General features: G+C 41.7%; 1 protein-coding gene and 1 pseudogene across 3 annotated transcripts in view; both read right to left on the minus strand.

Annotated features, from left to right (window-relative positions):
* LAMA3 (laminin subunit alpha 3) overlaps positions 1–21,613 on the minus strand; it is a 227,491-nt gene that overhangs the window by 162,497 nt on the left and 43,381 nt on the right. For all 3 annotated transcript variants that reach the window (XM_039844440.1, XM_039844420.1, XM_039844430.1), the window contains exons 3-6: positions 5,847–5,964; positions 5,023–5,141; positions 3,709–3,879; positions 1,065–1,156 (exon numbers count right to left, since the gene is read on the minus strand). Coding sequence is in view for 2 of the 3 variants with exons in the window: in XM_039844420.1 (XP_039700354.1) it covers positions 1,065–1,156; positions 3,709–3,879; positions 5,023–5,141; positions 5,847–5,964 (500 nt within the window). In the remaining variant the exon portion in view is untranslated. The remainder of the gene's footprint in view (positions 1–1,064; positions 1,157–3,708; positions 3,880–5,022; positions 5,142–5,846; positions 5,965–21,613) is intronic.
* Positions 1,231–1,347, minus strand: LOC120590402 (uncharacterized; annotated as a pseudogene).

Genomic DNA, 21,613 nt, shown 5'->3' on the forward strand with positions numbered 1-21,613 from the left:
TTAAAGGCTAGTCAGTTGATGGCTTCACCCTGCTATCTCAGATAGCACCACCTAACCTCTGAAGAAAGGCTGACAACATTAGGGACTATTGCTGGTCAGGGAGAAGGGTTCCACAAAGCACACCACATGAGCCGGTAGCTGGCACCTCTGCCTGAACATGAACTAGACCTAAAAATGCACAAACCTGAACCTGACTAAAGTAAAACATATCCCTGGTAAATACTACTCATGGGAATTGTAGACTTTAAATAAAACATTGAGAACAAATTATTAGTATATCCAGCATCTGGTAATTTCCAGCCCTTAAAAGTACCCCCCTTGTGATGGTAACACATGTGTATATAATTGCCAAATGCTTACTATTTAAGATCCATGAATCTTATTGTATGTGGAAATATACCTCAATTAAAAACAAAAAAGGGTACACCCATGTTCATAGCCAAAAGGTGGCAGTTGCCTAAGTTGAATGGATAAATAATAAAATATATAAGTAATAAAATATTATTCTGTCTCAAAAAGGAAGGAAATACTGACACAATGCTATAATGTGGGTGAACCCTCATGATGTTATGTTAAGTGAAATAAGCCAGTCACAAAAAGACAAAGATTGTGTGATTCTACTTCTGTGAAGTAACTAGAGTAGTCAAATTCATAGAGACAGAAAGTAGAATGGTAGTTGCCAGGGGCTGTGGGGAGGAAAGAATGGAGAGTTGTCATTTAAGAGGTATAGAATTTCCGTTTTGCAAGATGAAGAGTTCTGGAGATTGGTTGCACAATGTACTTAACTCTCCTGAACTGTACACTTAAAGATGGTTAAGATGGTAAACTTTATATTGTGTGTATTTTACCGGAAAAAAAAAAAAAAAGGAACAAGGGTTTGAAAATTAGACCAGGGATGACAAGTTTTATTTCTCTTGGCAACTCTAATTAATTATTTGTGCCTGTCTGGGGCATCATCTGGGTGAGGCGAGGACATTAGAGATATTTAATGGGATGCAAACATCCACCGAAACAATTAGACTTATTCATAGCAAGGCTAAAAGCAATCTGTACAATGTACTTACAGTTTTTCAGGATTGTTTGCATTGCATACTTCAGCATGGCCGTTGCAAACACACCGCCCACCAATGCTGATATCCTTTATGCTGTAATAATACTATGCAACAGAAAATAGAATGCGTCAGTTTTACTAAATGGCAACATAAACTTTACTAAACTTTTTTTTTTTAACGCCTACAACCTGGTCTTCTTAGGTGGTCTCCCATCCAAGTACTAACCAGGCCTGACCCTGCTTAGCTTCTGAGATCAGACAAGATCGGGCTTGTTCAGGGTAGTATGGCTGCAGACAACATTATTAATCTTTAACTCATGGTTTGTACTGACCCTGTTTGTTTTGTCCTGTTCTCTTGAGCCTGCCTCAACACTAAGGGAGCCACATTTGGATGTAACTTGTCTTACCAAAAAAATGCATTCCTCAATCAAACTTAATAGCATAATGCTGAACTTGTACATGTTTAAAAATCAAATGCTTTAGGCATAAAGGGAAAAGAATCATACCCTATAGCCTTTTGGAAAGGGATTAAGTACTTCCTATATTATTTTTTAATGTAAGTCTGGGTTTCAAAAATTGAATATATTTTTTTACCGAAAATAAAATTTTACAGCAAAATTTTTGCACCTAGTATGTGCAAGCTCCAGGAAGGGAAAGAATATTTACAAAGATGGATCAGATACAACGCTGAGTCTGGCAGGGACCACCAGCAGTTGATAAAGCCTTGCTAGCTCAGAGTTAATAAGGCCAAAGGCCGGACAGAGCGAGCTTCGTATCCAGCCGAGGATCAGCCACTAAACCAGGCCACAACTATGGCTAGGTCATCATATAGACAAGGCATAGCTCTAGTGTGTTGGAGGCCTCTCCACTAGCAACAACAGGTGGCACTGTCTGCCAGCTCCCTTACTTCTCAGATTTGGTGGGAGATGCACAGAATTTGGCGAGTAATTTGGGGGCTGTAGAATAATCTTTCTCACTGGGATCACACTGCCTGTGAGAAGAATACCTGTCAGTGAAAAAGTGTTTCAATTCACAAGGACAGGAGGGTTCTTGTAGCTTTCTGTTGTTGTGGCTGAGATTAGTCATCTTAAAGTGCCCTAGTCACTTAATACTGGGCTTCTGTTCTGATTTCCTCTTTAAAAACTGTTTTAAGTGTCTAAGCTTCCTGGCACTGTCTTACTTTGAAGGATTAACATCTTCTCTTGTAAATCTGGATAAATTCAGTATTCGAGGGCTTTCTGTGACGTGTTAATACTCAGAGGCTTCTGTGCTGATCACCATGGAAGTTTCTCTTCACATATGGGATAAGGGTGGCAGCAGCAAGAAACAGAAGCACACAATCAGCCTTCACCCCAGCAGCACGCAGGCTGTGTGTGATAGGATAGCTAATATTCTGTTCCTCCATTCAGAGAAGCAACGTAGATTGGGGGTTCAAGATTGTATTTGTTGTGTGCTCCACTAAAAATCACTTAATAGAGGAGACTGCATGCTCTTAGGTGAAAAGAAATATATACACATCTGAGAACAAATCTTGCAACACCTCCAAGACAATTAAAGTAAAAAAAAAAAAAAAGTGGTGCGGTACATTTATGGAGGCTTCAAAACACCTGGAGGAATAGAAACACAGTCCAGCTACAGTTTATCAGAAAGCCCAGGCCACCAATATGCAACATAACAGGCCTTTCTGGAAAATGCTAAAGGCTATAGTGCAACTTATTTTTCTCTCTCCCTTCCTTTCCCAACTCTCTGATATTACCTACATAAGAAACCAAACTCTATGAGATGTGCTGGACATCTTCCATTCACCCTTCCAAGTTCACTCTCCACCTTTTTCCATCTTGCCCTTTGCATTGGAGCTGAACTTTAAGGGCTGCAATTAAGGGTCTCTTGTCCTATGGCTTCCTGTTGGGCTTGCCCAATGGGAGGCATCGGCAGGAAATCAGTGAGTGGGAGAAGAGTAAGCTCAGGGTATTTATTCTGATGGCTCCCTCTGTGCCCAGGAGACACTAAGAATGAGAGACGTTCAGGCTGTATATCCAACACAGTAGGAGTGCTAGCGCTCACCAATGTCTATGTCTCTTCTACTTCAACTAGATTACATTACCCAGCCTCCCACATCTACGTGGGTCTGTACAACCCATTCCTGACAATGGAAGTGACCTGTGTGGTTAGGAGCATATGGGTCTTCTTTCTCCTTTCTCTCTCTCTCTCCTCATCTGCTGACCAGATGCAGGGAATCCAGAGGAGGACTCTGAGGCCCTACAGGATGCTATGCCTCTAGATAACAAGGCCTGGTTCCCTGAATGACTGTGTGAAGCTGACCCCACCTGCTGGGCACATTAGACCGTCACATGAGCAAAAAATGAAACTTTATTTTGTTAAGCCTCTAAGACTTGGGAATTGTTTGTTATAATATCAGACTAATACCAGGCTGGCTGTCATCTTTTGCCTTTTATCTTCTTTGAATGTAATGATTTTTCTTCAACAATAAAACTTTACTATTACACCTTGTATTTCAGATAAGAACAACTCCTACACATACACTATTCCCGGCTGTAAAGATTACATGAAAGAGTACAAGGCAATTAATTTGGTAAGCTAAAAAAAAAAAAAAAGAAACAAAAGCTGCTGCAGAGGCACTTAAAATCACTGCTCACCCGCCGAGTGACAGTTGGATCTCGCTGGGCTTTGGAGATGAGGTGTCCAAGAAGGGTGTTAGTTCGGAGAAAACGCAAGCGGATATTTGTTGCCTTGGTGAACTCCCTCAGAGTATGAGAGAAAGTAAAATTTTTTGCACCTGGACGACCATTTATCAAGGACACCACAACCTAAAATAACCACATACACACATAAAGGAGGATAAGTCCTTTCACCAAAATTTAGCTGCAAGTATCTAAAAACAACTCATATGCCCAAAGCACAAGGTTTCTTTGAGCTAGTAGATGTCTGTAGGTGGTCTTGGATCTCTATCTATGTTTATTTCTAAAAACATTACGGCTAGTTCCATTTTCCGTTTGAATTCTGGCAATCTGTCCTTAAAACCAGGGCTCTCGGGAGATGTTATTTAATTTTCAAACCCTTTGTTCTATCAGTGTAGTTGTGGGGCTGTAATACAATGAAATGTTGAAAGTATAATGTTAAAATATATAAACATAAGGAAACAACTTTTTGTCAAGCTGCATCAAAGAAACAAAGCCAAAGTAATCGAAAAATCTAAATAAGGTTGAAAAAGGAAGTCTCTGGCTATAGACAGTGAAGGAGATTTGAAAAAACTATATAAAATGAAGGTCCCAACCATTCGAGATATGGTGAGTGCACCACTCATTGTAAAATACTGGATAGAGCTACTCAAGAAAGATATTTCTGCCTAAATAGGGGGACCAACACCCTTTAAAGACATTTTTTGAAACTCACTTCATGCTCATTATGGCCTCACAGTTTCCATGGCATTCTCCTCTGTTCTCCTCACCTGTTTTCCCGCCTCCCCTAACAATAGTCTGGTGACTTCACAAGGAATAAATGCAACCCGGAAGAGCAGCCATTCTTTTCTCCCCAACCAATGATCCCAAAGGGATCAGGGATTATCACTGCCACCCAAAGGGATCAGGGATTATCACTGCCACCTACCCCTCATCTCCTCACTTTACAGGGATAATGTGTTTGTGAAGCAGTGGGAGGGATCTTCACCTCAATTACTAGAACCCACTTTCTAAATATTGCACCAGAAAAAGAGAGTCCAAGACCTGTGGGCCTTGAATCCGGAATGTGGACTCCCAGAGGAAAATCAGAGACCTCAGAATTTCCAATGTTAATGATACCTCAATTTAAAAAAAAAAAAAGCAAAAAAGCACTGGTTTTCATCATGATCTCTGTCAGATTTCCTTGAAAGTGCAAGTTTTGCTATTATGAAACATCGAAATCTTCATGTTTATTTCTGAGTCTTATCTCTATGGCTTCCCAAATCTACTTACCTCACCATTTTCCAAAGGTACAATTCGGGAATATTCAGTAGTACAAAGCACATCATCATCTCGTGTGATAGCTGTATTTGCCGCCTGCCCAAATTGTTCCAAACAGTCTACTTTAGAATCTAGGAAGGAAATATTTTCATATTATAAAATAAAACGTTATCAACTTGTTGTAAATACCTTAAATAATTCTGTTTCTTTAAGAAAACACACAAAAAAGCACAGAAACATTTAAAATTTTAGATAAAAGCTTAGAGTGAAGTTTTTAGACCATGAAAGAAAATACCAAGCTGTTTCAGCCCACTGGACTTTCAAAAGCAACGTTTGGAGATGTAGTTCTAAGTTCTCACTCCTCATTAGGTAAGCTTACTCTCTGAGGAGCATTGATGGAAGACCCAATGTTTTTATAGCAAAATTCCTGTCCACCCCAATTCATCAGACACTGACATTCTTCATTAGTGAAAATGATAGGGTCAAAGTAAGTTATGTGAAATGTAGGCTCCATAAAGATAAAACTAAGTTCCTAATTCTGCATACAAAGAAAAGGATTGGAGCTCTGGCCCAGTTACAGGTACACTATTTCTCCCTAAATAGTGTCAAGAACTGTTAACATAAAAGGCACTTCAACCTCAGTTCTGGATGTGTACCCTTGCAACTAATGCACACATGCCTGAGTAATAGGGATGTTTTGAGGATAATCTGGAAAGTTAAAATCGACCAGTCCCTAACTAGCCACACTGAGAGACTAATTTTCTAGTTAAATCCAAAGTCTCAATCTGCTGCAAATAATTAAAGCCCCTTATAAAGTGGTAGGCAAGATTACTTACGAGCAAAATATTGCCAAGGTGAATAGGTGCTTCCAAAGTCTACAGATCTTTCCAAGACCCAAAGATCAGGACGAGGAGAATTTGCAAATTTGATTAAAATATAGGCCACATGGAAAAGCTGATGAAGCAAAGGAGATACAGTTATTAAAGTCATCTCATCTACCCACAACCTAGACCATCTCTATATGGTGCTGACTGATTCCCAAGGCCACACATATAGCCACACCTCTCTCAAGGTCCAGATCCCATTTCTAACATCTCTACCTGGGTATGGTTCCTCAAACTTATTATGTGCAAAACCAAATCATTTTTCTTTCTACATCAAATCTATACAATAATCTTTGTCATACTTTTGTTCATTATACTCTTATATTTAAACTAGTCTACACAGCATCTTAAAGTCTATACCTTCAAAGAAGTCTGATGTCAAGCAACAGGCATCATCAAAAAAAACCCCAATTTATTCAATAATTTATGGTTTAATCATTAATATGTTCTAGGTATCATGTTAAGCACCTCTCAAACATTCTTGCATTTAGGCCTCACAATAATGATGAGGAAAGTGTGGCTTCAAGAGGTTACATAATGTGCCCACATCTTGCAGGTGTAAAAATCCTGAGCTTACGTGTATCCTACTCACTGACCATTAACTATGCCACAGAACCTATCAGGTACTTAATATCTGACTTGTTTCATCTTAGGAGAAATAAATTGTCAGATAGTTCCAAACATCGTTATTTCTAAATATGCTAAATTTCCATTATAGGGAGCCTGGAGGTGGGGAACTACGTTATAATACATCTCAAGGGTTATTTGAATGCAACTGTTTTCCAAAGTTGCACTTTCTCCCACTGAAAATCCAAATAAATGAAACAGCCTCATGGCCTCAGAAGACCACTCTCTTTGTTTCCCTTCATCATACTCTGAGATAATGTGTGACCCCTTTGACAGCAGATAATAATCCCAAAGCTAGCATCAGGTGGAGACAGGCCACAGTGTGTCCTTCCCTTTGTTATATGAGCCTGCCACCCACACCTAATTTAATAAGCTCACTGATTCCACCAACTCATCTGCCGGCACCTATCAGATAGGGCATTCCACCTTAAACTGTTTCCCTCTCATTTTCACCTTAGGAACCAGTTTCTGAGGTTCCTTAGCACATATTTACGTGCCCTGACTACCGGCAGTGTGCATTCTATTTTTTCTGAGCCCGTTTGCACTGACAGACTTTCTCGAGCACCACCACTGAGGTGTAACTTGCAGCTGATTCTTGCCAAGTGCTCCAGTTCTGTGGCAAATCTCTGAGATTTAGATTCAAAATGTCGCTGTGAGGCAGAGTGAGTGGTGTCCAAAGGGGGTTCACAGCCGGGTTCATGCATGTTAAACCAACAGATATGGATTTATTCTCTTCTGCTTGATAACTTAAAATTATGTGCCTTTTAAATGGCTCCTTCTGCTAAATTTCTATTATCAGTTACTTATGTTTGCTCTTTGATGACTCAAAATACTTCAAGGCATGCATGACTCATGCTAGAGACTCAGTGATGTAAACGAGGGCCCTTTATGAAGCTGGAAAGTACCAGGCAATGGAGTCACTGGAGCAGAAAAGCAAAGGCAAAGTGGCGCAACTTTCAGAGAAATAACAGCTACACACATACACACACGGTGTTATTGAATCTTTGAAAGTAAGTTTCAGACATTATTTCAGCATATATCTCCCAAGAAAATGGACATTTCTCTTATATAAACTCAACATTTTGATGCCTAAGAAATTATACCATTTATACAAAAATCTTATCTAATACACTGTCCATATGCAAATTTCCTTGATTCTCCTAGTAACACCCATTGTATATTTCCAACCCAGGATCCACTCAAGGATTACATGCAGCATTTACTGTCAAGTCTCCTTCATCTCCTTCAATCAAGAGCAGCCTTTTCACGGTTTTTGTCTCTCCTAACGTTAACATTTGGAAGAGTCCAGATCCTTACTATCCTAAAATGTTCCACAATCTGAATTTGTCTGATTGTTTTCTCATGATCCAATTCAGGGTAAGCATTCTGGTAGGATTACTACTTGTGTGACATATCCCTCTCATGGCATCATACCGGGGGCTCATGACGTCAGGTTGTCCTATTAATAGTGATGCTGTGTTTGGTCACTTGCCTAAGAAGATGTCCACTAGATTTCCCCATTATAAAGTTATCTTTTTGACTTTGTCATTAATAAAGAACCTGTGGAGAGACGTTTTAAAACATTTATTTTAATCAACTAAATTATAAACATTTCCCACTATCGATGTAAAAACACAAACATGAGTTATAAAAAATAAGTTCCAAAGTAAGGAACTAAATAAATTTCCTTTATGGCTGCTGCCCATTTGAAAATTTTATCCAATGAGTTAATTTTATAGAAATGCTTTAATTGAGAAGAAAGATGCAGATCGAGTGAAATTAAACTCCATTTTAGTAACTGTGTTTGAAAACTTTTTCCAAAATGAAGTACAATCCTCATAAAACAATCAAGCCGAGTGATGAAAATACAACTCAGCTGGCCTGAAAAAAGGGATCCTTTTAATTCTGGTCCAAATTGCACATCTGCTAATGGCTCAGCAAGGGTACTTCTTTCTTGTGGGTTTATTATCATCTGTACCATAAAACCCAGACCCTGGCACCATCAAAAGCAAGTGTTGGGAGAAAAGTCACCTTGTCCTTCAGCTCCTCTTACTGTTTCCCAGAAGCACCTGCTCACCTGGGAGGAGAGAAGGTGGATCATTCCAGAAACTTACAGGAAGGGACTCAAGAGGTCCCTAGTTCAACCTTTCACCCAAGGTAAGAAACTTCACCCTTCAATCTCTTTTTGAGAAGTAGCCCACTGCATTCCTGACAAGTTCAAGCCATTCTATGTTTCCTCGGTATTTTGTTAAAACTTCCTTTCATGAGTCTTCGTCCCAGCCTTTGAAGCATCAAAGATAGCTACTGTTTATCCCACATGACAGCCTGCCCAGAATTTAAATACCAACACCACCTCTCCCTATATATTTTTTAAGGAATTAAGATTCAAGACAGCAGAAGGCAAAGATTAGTATAAAAACTGGAAAGGAAAGGAGAAATAAAATTCCTAAATGAAATTTGAGTCTCAAGATTTGGATCATGCCAATAACTTAGAAAATAGCAAGCCCACTATTTTTTAATGAACGATTTCAAGAAAAAAAAAATCAAAAGACAGGGAAAAGTTGAAGCACTTGCACCTATATTTTATTACTGACGGATTTTTAACTCTGTAGAATAAAAGATCGATGACATATCATATGATATGCCCTCTTTGTGAACATCGATCATTATTCCCTAAGTAGACTCAAATTTAGAACTTGCGACTAAAGTATGTTACTCAAGAGCATTTTATCCATAATAATTTACAAAGTTGATGGTGATTTTAAATAAGCTGAAGCCCACTGGAATCCAAGAACTCTGAGCTCAATTTCATATAGAGTCTTATATTTTACCTTACTCCGTGTAATTACTTTCACTGTCATGGAATATTTTTGTCTAGGGCCTGATGCTCCTTGTAAAAGTCACTTTTTCACATTCACGCTTTTTTTTTTTTTTTTGCTAATTTACAAGAAAATTAGATATGACATTTGGTTCACTCACTGAACTGATAAGTAGCCTAAGAATTTTTCTGACAAACCATACAAGACAAAGGAAATAATATAGTCATGTCCTTCCAAGACAAAGAAATTTAACTAAAGACTCTAATAACCAGCAACCAAGTTATTTAAATCTTCCTTGAATCTATATTATTTTAGACTCAACAACTCCTAAAAATATATTGATTTTATATATTTTATATGTATAAGTGACATACACCATGACTTCAACAAAATATTTCTCAGCAATGATAATTTGTCCTAAATCAGATTCTGGATAATGTGATCATCATTTTTCTTAAATATGCTACACTCTCCACAATGTTCCAGTCTCCTCTTCTTGGCCAATATCTTCCCACCTAAAGAGTAATATTTCTGGCCTGCACTCACAATGGCCCTGCTCTACTTAGTTGTCATATCTATTTCTTTCTCCCTCTGTTACATCTTTCTTAGGTTCAGCACCCATTGCTAAATCAGCTTTACCTAAGGCTAAAACTATCTTTTTGGCTATGTTTCTAATATCCTTACTAAGGACAGGGTACTTCAGACACTTTTTTGACAACAGCTGTGCATATCTATAGCGCTTAATAATGGTCACTTAAATTGACTCAACATCTTCATTTTTATTAGTTAGCATATTCTTTTTTTTGTTCTTGTTGTTTTTTTTGTTTTTGTTTTTTTGAATGAGTTTTAAGCTGAAGTGTCGTTTCAAATCAGCTGGGCCACAGAATAAATATTCTTCTTAGAACTCCACCCTTTGAGCAAAAGCTGTTTTTTACTTTCTGAACACTAAATCCGCCAGCATGGAAGTTCTCAAAGGGGGTGGACCACCCTTTGAGATAACTATTTTATTAGTTATTATGCCTCTCAGAGGCACCAACCTGCACTCTAAGAAAGAACACAGCCAGTTCCAGGTAAGAAAGCTGCCCTCTGAATGCCTGGATTTGACATAAGGCACTCATGTCCAGAGTGTGGCTGGAGAGGGGGAGGTGTTCATCTTTAGTTTGTTGGACTTCCGAGGATCTGAATGCCCTTCCCACCTTATGAATCTTGCTGGGGACAGAATGCACTGCCAATTTTAAAAGCTGAAAATATCAACTTTTCTGGCTCCCCCAGCAGTAAGGAAGGCAGCATGGGTACATGACCCAGACTCAGTGAATTGGATGTCTCCTAACGAAAATTTGTATCTACATCAAATGATGTATAAAGGCAGGGACGCTGAAGAATTCTTTCTAGAAGCAAAAAAGATGGCAGCATCATCTGGCTTCTAGAGACAGTGGCTGGCCCCAGCAGAGGTGTACTGAGTCCAGAGTCCAGGTGTAGGGCTAACTGTGTCACCAGCACCAGCTGTAGAAACCAGCATTCAGCTGTAGCTATATCCTCACAGAGGAGACTGTGGTTCTGCCTGCAGCCTCCTTTGCTTCTGCCCATTTTCTGAGTCTCTTCAAACCTCCAACCATCCCCATCTCCACATCTTCCTCCTCTCTGGAAGGTGACTTTTTCTCTTTCACTGGTAAAATCAGAACTACCAAAAAGGAGCTCCCTAGCCTTCCCTTCCCAAATCAATGACCACATTCGCATCTGCACATCCTCTCCCTCTTCCCTCTGGTCCAATGGAGTGAGGCACCTCTTCCTGTCAAAAGCCCATCCCTCCCTCTGTGCTTGAGATCTCACTCCCCTCCTGCCTTCTGTCAGATCTTTCCCATCAGCTTTTAAACACCTCTTCCATCCTAAAGACAAGAAAATGCTTCTCCTTCCATCCAAACCCTCCCCTAGCTCCACCCTAGCTCCTTCTTCCCACCACAGCCACACTTCTTTGAAGATCGATGTGCTGGCTCATCCCCCCTCCTCATCTCAAACACATTCCCAAGTCTCCTCCAGCGCATGCAGAGTTCAGCTCTCAGCCTTGTCTCACCTCGCCCCACTCTGCCTCCATCTTACGCCACTGACTCCAATGCATATCTCTAGCCCAGACTCCTCACACGAACTTCAGACCCACGTTTCCAACTGCCTATTTAATTTCCACTTGCAGATACCTTGCATCTACCCCAACTTGGCATGACCTAATGGAAGTCTAACGCCAGCCTCCTGGAGCCTGCTAACCCCTACTTAACCAGTAGGTCCCAGCGCAGCCTCCACTTTCTAGTTAGCTGTCTATTTTATGCTTCCTGGAGCACTGTGCTTTTCCTTTAAAACACGTATCACAGGAGTAATTAAATACTCGTGGTTTGAGTACACACGGCTTTGGGAATATAGGAGGTGTACTTGATTCTCCTGCCCACTCATGAACTGCAACAGGAATACCATGGCTACATGTAGCTGGAGGCCAGGGCAGGGCCTGCACTTTGCCTGGGTGAGGGCGATGCTGGTAGTTGGCCAAAACCCTAAGGATTAAGCTTACCTGGCATAAAATGAGACAGCTCATCACCATCATTGTGATGAAACAGTGCATCCCAAGTTGAACAATCAGATCTAGACATGAGATGGTCTCTTGTGTCCCAAATGCTCTCACTTAAAAGCTTTGGCTCCCACGAGGACCCCTAAAAGGCATGCTTCATAATATGACAAATGTGTGGGAAAGAGTAATGCTGCAGAGTAGGTGGAGGCCTGGGCGTGAAGGGTCTGAGAGGGATGGGGTGAGGAAAGGCAGCTAGGCAGCAGGGTGAAGTGTGGATGGGCTCTGTGCCTGATGGATATCAGGAGAATTGGGTTCTGTGCCCAGCTTGGCATCTGCCAGGAATCAGGTGACCTTGAGTGAATGAGTTGAACCTCTCTGAGCCTCAGTTTCCAGAAATCCAGCTCTGGGTATGACTCTGTTAGGAACTTTGGCAGAGATTCAAGCCTGCCCAGAGCAGATGTGAAGTAGAACACAAGCCAGGGAAGTGGGCAGGGCGGCCAGACAGATCCACCATTGCAGGTGTGGATTAAGCCAGGAAACTGGAGGCACGGCATACTCCCACTCTGCTCGCTGGCAGAGAATGAGACTGACCGGGGGTTGGGGAGGGGGAAATACCTTCTGTGCCTGCAGGAACCATCCCACTAAAAGCAATCCATCACCTTGTAGAGGATGAGATCTGGGTCTTAACATGGCCAATGGGGTGAGCAATTAGGCAGCCATTATAGCTACACAAAGGGCTACATGGGTTTTTAACACATAGTTTAGGGGGTCCTTCCTAGTTATAACACTTTTCTGGCAAAAACAAAAAAACAAACAAAAAAAAACCGCAATGAGTTCTAAATACCTGATGTAACTTTTGGCACACACCTAATTTATACCTATATATGACTTCTCCCAAGACAATATTCTATTAAATAAATCAATGTGAAAGATTATTTCACTAATGACCACAGGGATCAGAAACAAGAAAGCAGATACACATATAGCAATACGGATGAACCTTCGTAATGTAAAGGATATGAATACAGAAAACATCAAATTAGATGTTATAGCACATTTATATAAATTATATATATACACATTCATATACATATACAGATAGATATATATATATACACATACATGTATATGCACACATATATTCACCTAGAACACTTCATATTTTATAAGCAGTGTGTCATAATGGTTGATGGAGAAGGACTTGGACCCGAATTTCTGGTTTCAGTTTCCAAGCTGCGCAATCTGGGCAATTCCCTTCATCTTTGTGCTTTAGTACCCTCATTTGTAAAAAAGAATAATAATAGTACTTAATGGCAGAGCCTTTAAAAGAGCTCAATAACCTATCTGGTTCTGAACCAACTGAGAAGTAAGACAAATGAGCAAGGGCAATGGGGACAAAATATAGCCTTTATTTCCGGAAAAGCTGATATTGGAGGTCACAGGTTGCGTCTGTTGAAAATGAATGCCAGACGAGATGTCCTGTGGTGAGTGGCCCGTGTGGCTCTGGCAGGAGAAGCAGAGAAGAGCACATGTGTTCCACAGGACTCCTGCTCCCAAAGGCCAAGGCAGAGCCATGTGTGCCCTGCTTTTGACTCCATACTCACAGAAGAAGAGGAGAAAGAGGAAGGCCAGCAGCACTACCCTGTAGAGCCCACCCCACATAGATAGAAACAGTGGTGACCACGCAGCACTAAGGGTTGCAGTGAAGGATAAAAGAGTCGATACCTAGAGAGCACTTGGCACAGAGCCCAGCACATACGAGGGTTCAGTCCGTGAAAGTGAGCATTCCTCAAGGGCACAACTGTGTTTCAGGTTCAGTAGCAAAGACATTAGAGCAGATGCTTAGAAAGGGGAGGGAACAGGAGTGAGGATCTAGGATAAAGGGGAAATATAAAAATAAAGCGAGAGTGGTATAGTTCATAACATGCTATGAGCTGAGGAAAATAATTAGCTCATCTCCTTGAAGCAGGGACCATATCTCTAAAATGCTCTTAACAGCTGCTTCCTAAGGAGATATAACGATACAAAACTAAATGGAACATCAGCCTTTAGTAACCATAAAACATATATTGCCATGTATTCCGGTCAAGTGACTTGGCAAAAATCCCAAGGAACCATTTGAAACGTCCATTAGCATCTTCTCAGGCCAGCACCTTTTGAGAGGGGTGTTCTCAAGTGTTCAGGGAGAAGGGGAGATGGCACGATGAGGGTGAGCCTTATAAATGCAAACACACATGAGCACATGCATGCTAGAAAGAATCGTTTTATTCTTGTGGTTTGGGCAGCCAGTAATTGAGTTTTTGTTTTTAATCCATTCCTATTGGGTAAGAGACATAGGTACATTAACTGCCTGATTTGCAAAGAGAAAGGACTGCTTCCACTTGAACTGCAATTCAACCAATGGTATCCAGGGAATAATAAATTCACTCCAAATTTGGGAAAACTTTCTGAGCTTGAAAATATTCCTTTGGATGGCTTGATTCTGCTCCTGCTGGCTGCCCAGGTCCCAGGTCCTTCTTTCTATCTCCATGACCATGTAACCTCTGGTTTCTTCCCTCCTCGGTGTTCTTTTCAGGCTGACAATACCTTTCCATAAGCCAAGCACAGGGCTAATCACTTCTTGAAACTTCAAATGCAGGAGGTATTAAGGCCTGAGGATGGCCACAGAGGGCTATCTTATCACCATAGCTGGGTCAGAATCTAAGTTTCTGTTTAGGGAGTTCTAAAAAGAAATCCTTGCTTTATCCTCCTCCTTTCCAGAGAAGCAACACGGGAAGTTCTGTGTACCTGACTTTCACCCTACAACTAAGTACTTAAGAATGGTTAGAGAGTCACGCTCATAAAAATGGAGCCTGTGTCTATCATGATAGGCTGGTTGCATTGCAGTGACAACACTAAAATCACAGTGCTTTAAAGAAATTAATGTGTTACATGTCTATTGAGGATGGGCTCTGCTCCTTGTCCTCCTCACACACGGACACAAACCACTATCTGGAACATCACTGAGGCAGGAATGTAACGTAGCACATCGTGCACCAAAGCAGGTCTTATGGCTGGGCTTTCCCTCAAAGAGACAGGAAATGCTGGTGAGCTACAAAGGCAGACATGCTGGTGCTTAGAGGACCCCATTTTGTACCAATTTGGCCCCACTGTCCTGGCTAAGACAGAAACCAATGGTGGTAGAAGTTGAGACTTCAGAGGCATGTTGGGTTCTTGTTTTTTGTTGTTGTTGTTGTTGTTTTTTCCCCACCCACACTACCCACACTGGCCACAGAGGACAAATGTGGCTGAGAGAAGACAGGGTCAATTCTAGAGGTCAAGCTAGAGGGCAAAATGACACTGCAGTGCTCTCAAACTTAAGGATGAACTAGGAGCATCTACCTAGAAAGCATGTTAAGTGCAGATTCTAGGGTATAATTCAGGAAATTCTAAGTCAGTAGGTCTATAGTGAGGCCTATAAATAGAGCCAGCTAAATAATTTGCATAACTTAGAGCAAAAGGGAGACTTTAAAGGTAGGAAAAAGTGCATTTAAAACTACGAAAATTTACGTTTTCCTTTCTTCCATAATTTCTCCCTTGTCCTATCATGGTATTTGTTTTGTTTGCTATTTAATACTGCACTCCCTCTGGCAAGGGAATTCTTGCTGGGTGAATGCAGACTCTCATACGTACCAGGGAACCCCATCGTGTCACTGTATACATGTCAGGATTCCTCTCACAAAAGCTACTGGGTTGACATGAATGACACACCGTGAACTGCCTGGCCAGAGCCAAGGAGGTCAATTTCCCCTTCTTGTGGGCCCATTGCCCCAACCCACCAAGAAAGGTGACCCCTGAAGGATTGAAACCTCTGCACCAGGATGTGCTTGGTACCTGGATGCAGGTTTATCCCTGTCAAATCGCCCATCACTCTGTTAGTTTGGGACAGGGGTAATACTGCCATGCCCCTCCTCTGCATGGTGTGCATGCAGCCAGCCCTGCCTGCACCTGCTCTTTGACTCCAGCTGAGGGCAAGGGGCAGCAGGGTAAGGAGGGTTAGAGGGATCAAGGTGCCAGGGAGCAGGTGGCCAAGAACGTATCTGGGGAGAAGTTTGGCTCATGAGCCAGCGCATGCTCCGTTGTCCCATTGGATCTCATTTACAAAACACATATTCAAACATAAAATCATTAAGAGTTCCAAGATGACACTAAGTCCTGAACATGGGTCCTCCTTCTGAGCACAGGGATTTAAGGACTAACTTTAAGAAACTCTGACATGTAGACAGGCTTACTCAGGGGAAGTAGGTGATCAAGACAGGTCCCAAAACCAAGGAGCAGGACAAAAGGTAGAGACTTTAACAGGCAGCCTTGTTCTAGGAAGGAAGTTGCTCCATGTTCTAGAATTTGATATCAGGGTCCTAGGCACAGACTATAGGCTTTCAGGTAACTGCTAAAGAAAACAGTACTCTAAGATCCAGACAGATGGTCATGACAGACTAGTAGGGTTGACCAACCTTTCCAGTTTGCCTGGGACTCTCCTGGTTTTAGTAATGAAAATCTTGTACCCCAGAAAACCCCTCAGTCTCAGGCAAACCGGGACAATTGGTCACACTACGACCAGGGCCTCGTATTGGCCCAACGAACCCTGTTCATCTTTGAGATACTAATGGAAAGAATGCCTCCATGTAAAATCTTTCCAAAGCATCCCAAGCATAGGTAATACCTCCCTCTGTGGTGGTTACACTGATCAGGATGTGCATTAATTATTCATATGTTTAACTCCCCAAGAAGAATGTGAAATCTCAGAAGACAGGGAGGGATCCTAATACAAAAAAGAAGGGTAGGGAAGACAACCCTACCAAGGTGTAATGCAGGGGCCTAAGGGCGGTGGGGCACCAAGACAGCTCAAGTTACCTGGCTTCAAGGACATTTTGTCCCACTCTCCAGGCCTGTGTGTCTCTCGCATAGTGTCCATTTCACTCGCAAGGCCCTTTGGGAGGCTTTGCCCACTCCTCTGGGACCTCGTCTTCTTGCACCGCTGCTGGCGCTTTTTCCCCACTGCCTGTCCTGCCTCTGGCTCAGCCTTTGCCTTGCTGTTCACTTTCCAGTGAGGCCGACTGATGAGCAGGGAGTCTAGGCCCTGGCTGCTCAGGGTGTGGCCCACCGGTCAGCAACTGTGGCATCACGGGGGAAGATCTTAGAAATGCAGTCTACAGACACACCTGCAAACTTCTGAGTCAGAATCGCCCTTTGACTAGATGATCCAGATGTACATTAAAGTTTGAGAAGCACTGGCCCAGCCCATGACATATATCCTTTTTCTCCATCAGGGGCACATTGCTAGCATTGCTCTTTCTCCTATGGAAACTTGGTCTCAAATAAATTTTAAGTCAATGTGTTACTTCCCCCTAGGATATTACCCTTTTCAAGCTTTAGCTAAAGGAGTTCGGGGAGTTTTGAACAGTTTACATCCTGAAATTACACCATGCCAACAGCTGCCAGACCATCTCTATAGAAAGCTGGAAGCTGGCCCTGTTTTTCCTGCAATGGTCTATATATCTTCTCCAAGCTATGATTACAGACCACTTTAAGGGGCAAAATTGGTATCCTCAGGTAGCCAAATTACAATCTCTTTGTGTGTATCTATCTCTATAGGATAATACACTGAGCAAGAAATTTCAGCATAAAACATACTTTATTAAGCCCCAATTGTTCTCCAAAGCAATATCTCTTAATGAGAGGATAAATAATGGCTCGGAAGAGGTACAACGTGGGTGGGAAGGGGTCTTTTGAAAGAATGCCTCAAGGAAACGTTATGACTCATAACATGAATGCTTAGGATGATTCTCTATATATTTAGAAACAAGCCCACTCTCGCTATCAACACACATATTATTATCCTACTGTCACTGGAAACATTTAGGAGCAGAAGAAAAAATAACTGGGAATGAAATGGTACAATAACTAATGAGGCCTTATAATTAAAAGATATATTTGCTCTAAGGGGGAAATATATCACATCAGTTTTAAAAGAGAACAGCTGAGTATTGTAAAAAGAAAATTATAACCTGGTGTGCTATTTGGATAGCATTTGATGCTTGGTCATTCTGCTTGATGTTGAGCTTCTCTGTGACAATCCACTTAGAAGCAAAAATTAAAAACTTAGCCATAGCCAGCTTACAAAGCTTGTTTTCTATGGAATTGCACTGTACTTCTCAAAATGACTCAGAAATATCATTTAACGCTATAAAATGAGAAATATTTCTATATGAATATACACATCTTTGAGGCTTAGGATAACCATAAAGTAAAGCAAAATATGTCTTGACAGTTTATTCTAAATGGCAACTAAATTTATAGCTGGAATGAAAACAGTGATTAGATTTTACGGTTTCGTCAGTATATTGCACATATTCATCTACATTTCTTTAAGAACAAAAGAGTGGGAAAGGATTTAGAGCCCTAAATCCCAAAGGATATAAAACAAACAGCAGTATGAAATTACCAAAAATCAAAAATAAACAAACAAAAAGAGTAAAAGGAAAATGATTAGTAGGGGTGAAATGTTGAGCCCATAGTGAAGTTTACACATAAAACGCAGGTCACAAAGCTGTATACACCTGTGTGGCAGAGCTGTAAAATTGCTTCCAATAGTCAATACAAAGAGGTAAACATGATCTCAGTGTCCATCTGTTTTGTTTTGTTTTTTAATGCCCCAAAGAAGCACAACTATTTGAAGGACTAAATGGATTTCTCAAATGGTCTTTCCCAGGGGACACTGTGGAAGGTGACAGACAACATCCTGACAGAAGGGCAGAGATTACAAACACCTACAAGGGGCCTAAGAGTTTCACAGAGCCGGAGCTCAGACAGAACAGAAGCATGGTGTGTGTAATTATCGCACATCAACCAAGGCTGACCCTGCAGCCAAACTGCTTGGGAGCAAATCCCTGACTTACCCCAAGCTCACCTGTGACCATGAGTCAGCAGTTAGGTAACCCTGGGAGGCTCCAAAACACGTCTGAGCGGCAGTTTCCTCCTCTATAAAACGGGGATCTACCTTACAGGTCGCAGTGAGGATTAAATGAGTAATACTCATTGACAGGTGCTTAGAACAGTTTCTAGAATATTAACTATGTTAGTATTCATAAAACTTAGGTTTCTAAATTCTAAATTAGTCATCTTGTGAAGCGAGATATTCATCTTGCTTCATCTTGTGAAGCAGATGTTGAAGAATTTTCTAAGATTTATGAGCTTATCTACCACAAGGAAATAGCAACACACCTTCTTTCTACCACCTATTTTTCGAAATGTTTAAATTAATGTTCTAAATATAAATGACCAAAAGTCCAACATTTTCATTATATTCCAAGTTACAAGTGATAAATATTTAATATCTATTGTACATGTATATCTTTCAGTATGTGAGGGACATATGTACATTGGGCAGATACAAGTAAGGAACTCTGTATTCTCATTAATTCATACATTAAACATACATTCACTGAATTATTTCTATGTACCAAGCATTCTCCTAGGTATTGGAGATTTAGAAAGGAACAGAATGCTGTTCCTTACTTCACAGTCATAATTCATTTGAGAGCCCTCTCCCTCTCCCTCCCCACCCCCACCACACTCACATTATAAATTCAAAAATTAAAAATTTTTAAAATTTCTGTTTAGTCTTTGCAACACAGAGTACTGACTGTCACTCAGAGCCCCAGTGGGAGACAGATGACCCTCAAGAATAAAGCAGTTGAGGAGAGTTGAACAAAGCAGGTGTTTATAAAGGAGCGGGAAGGGGTGAAGGAAACCTGGTGATGGAGAAGCATCTCAGAGCTAAAATCATCTGAGGGCCTTTCCCACCCTGGACCTGAATGGCAAGGAGAGCAGATACTAGAACCAGACAGAGCTGGAGCTATAGGAGCAAGTTGCCTACCAGGAGCCAAGACCCTTGGTAGAAGAACTGAGATGCTGGAAATTCGGCAGGGATAGATACCCCAGTCTTGCCCTCCTCCCCCGCTCTGAGCTGAGCACCTCCTACGTGCCAAACTCTGCTAGAAGCCCGAGGGCATGGGGAGTAGGGGGGGCCTGTAGATGCTGCCCAGAAGGTAAGCTATTCTGGACACTGAGCAGGGTGGAGAGTAGATGGAGGGAGGGAGGGAGGGCTATTTGGATCACAAAAGGACTCGGGGCTACAGTCTTAAATAATTAACAAATATATCTTGACCTGTACAACCAAAGCCAGAGAAGAGACTTGAGGTCGTAGAAAGTAGAGGCAGACCTTTCAGGATGGGACACGATGGGCATCCATAACTTTGAAGAAAAGTTACAGTACATCATCTAGAGCAGCACTACTCAGTGTGGTTGTTTAACTGTTTGCTACCCATTCACAATGAAACAAGGATGTAAACTGAGAGCAAGAATTTAGGAACCTTTAAAACAACTTGAAAGAATAAATTGATGTCTACTTCATCTAATTTTTTTTTTTTTTACTGAGGCTTGAATTTTGTATGTCTTTAGGCTTTATTTCTCATTTCATTTTTCTAAGAATTCATTTTTACTGTATTTTACAAAGGTACTGGTCTCTGACAGATTAGGAGCGTTAAAAAAAAACTGGTCATTTGTCACAGATGGTTTGAGCAGCAGAGGACTAAGTGCTTCTAGAATCTTTATGTGCACGTGGAAGCTCAGGGGAATTAAAATGAAGGTTCCGATTTAATAGTTTCAGGTTGAGGCCCAGATCTTGCGTTTCTAACAAGCTCCCAGTAGAGGCCAATGCAGTCAATTCAAACACCACATCTTAAGCAGCAAGCATAGGAGCTACCCAGGCTGAAAGCCAGCAAGGTTTTGGGGACAGGGATGTGAATACACCCTTGGATTGAGTGGTTTGTGTAGCTCAGGGGAGAGTGGGAGGCCAGGAGCACATGGACTGGAAGAAATGGGTAAAGGAAGGAAGGAGAGCAGTGTTCAGGACTGAGTGGCTGACTGGCTGGAAGAGCGATAAAATAGTTTAAACAGGGGCTTGTATGAAAGCCATACCAACCCACTAACAGGGACAAGCCAAGGCAGCTTGGGCCAGGTGTCAGACCCACCTGTTCTAAATACCAGGCCCTTTCAAGTCCAGCCCTGCCCAGGCCTGAGTAGTGTTGGGATGATGCTCTCACCCTGGAACACAGAAATTTGCAAAACAGCTGCCCTGCTCCCTGCCCTTGCCCCCTCTGCAGTTAGGAGGCCGGACACTGCTTTCCTGAGCTTACCTCACCTTAGCCAGGCCCAGGGCCCCGCCCTCTCAACAGGACGCTAACTGCTCCACTGCTCTGCCCATCTATACCTCTGATTAGAGACACCAGCCTGAATTTATGCTGCTGAGCTCTCCCAGATTTGGTGATTCAGATCCTGAAGCAGAAAGAGGGCTGCATCTCTCTGCCTCTGGCTCCCTGGTCCTGGCCCTGGCCGCCCCGCTCCATTTCAGTGGGAGCTCCTGGGACACTGCGTGTGAGGGACTTCAAGAGTCAGCTAAGCAAGGAGGATTGTGAGAGGCAGAGGACAGAATTGAATGTTCCATTCTGGTCATTCCATGATGTTGAGAAACTCTAAAGGTAAACAGACAATCTTCTCAATCAAGGTGCTTAAAACATGGAACAGAGTGTGCTACACATGATGTACTGCACTGGGAACTCCTAAGCTGTAGCTTGTTTACATTAGTGGTTGGGGACTCAGCAAGAGGAGTGCAAATA

This window comes from Pteropus medius, unplaced genomic scaffold (assembly GCF_902729225.1).
Source record: "Pteropus medius unplaced genomic scaffold, Ma_sr-lr_union100, whole genome shotgun sequence".
Classification (NCBI taxonomy): Eukaryota; Metazoa; Chordata; class Mammalia; order Chiroptera; family Pteropodidae; genus Pteropus; species Pteropus medius.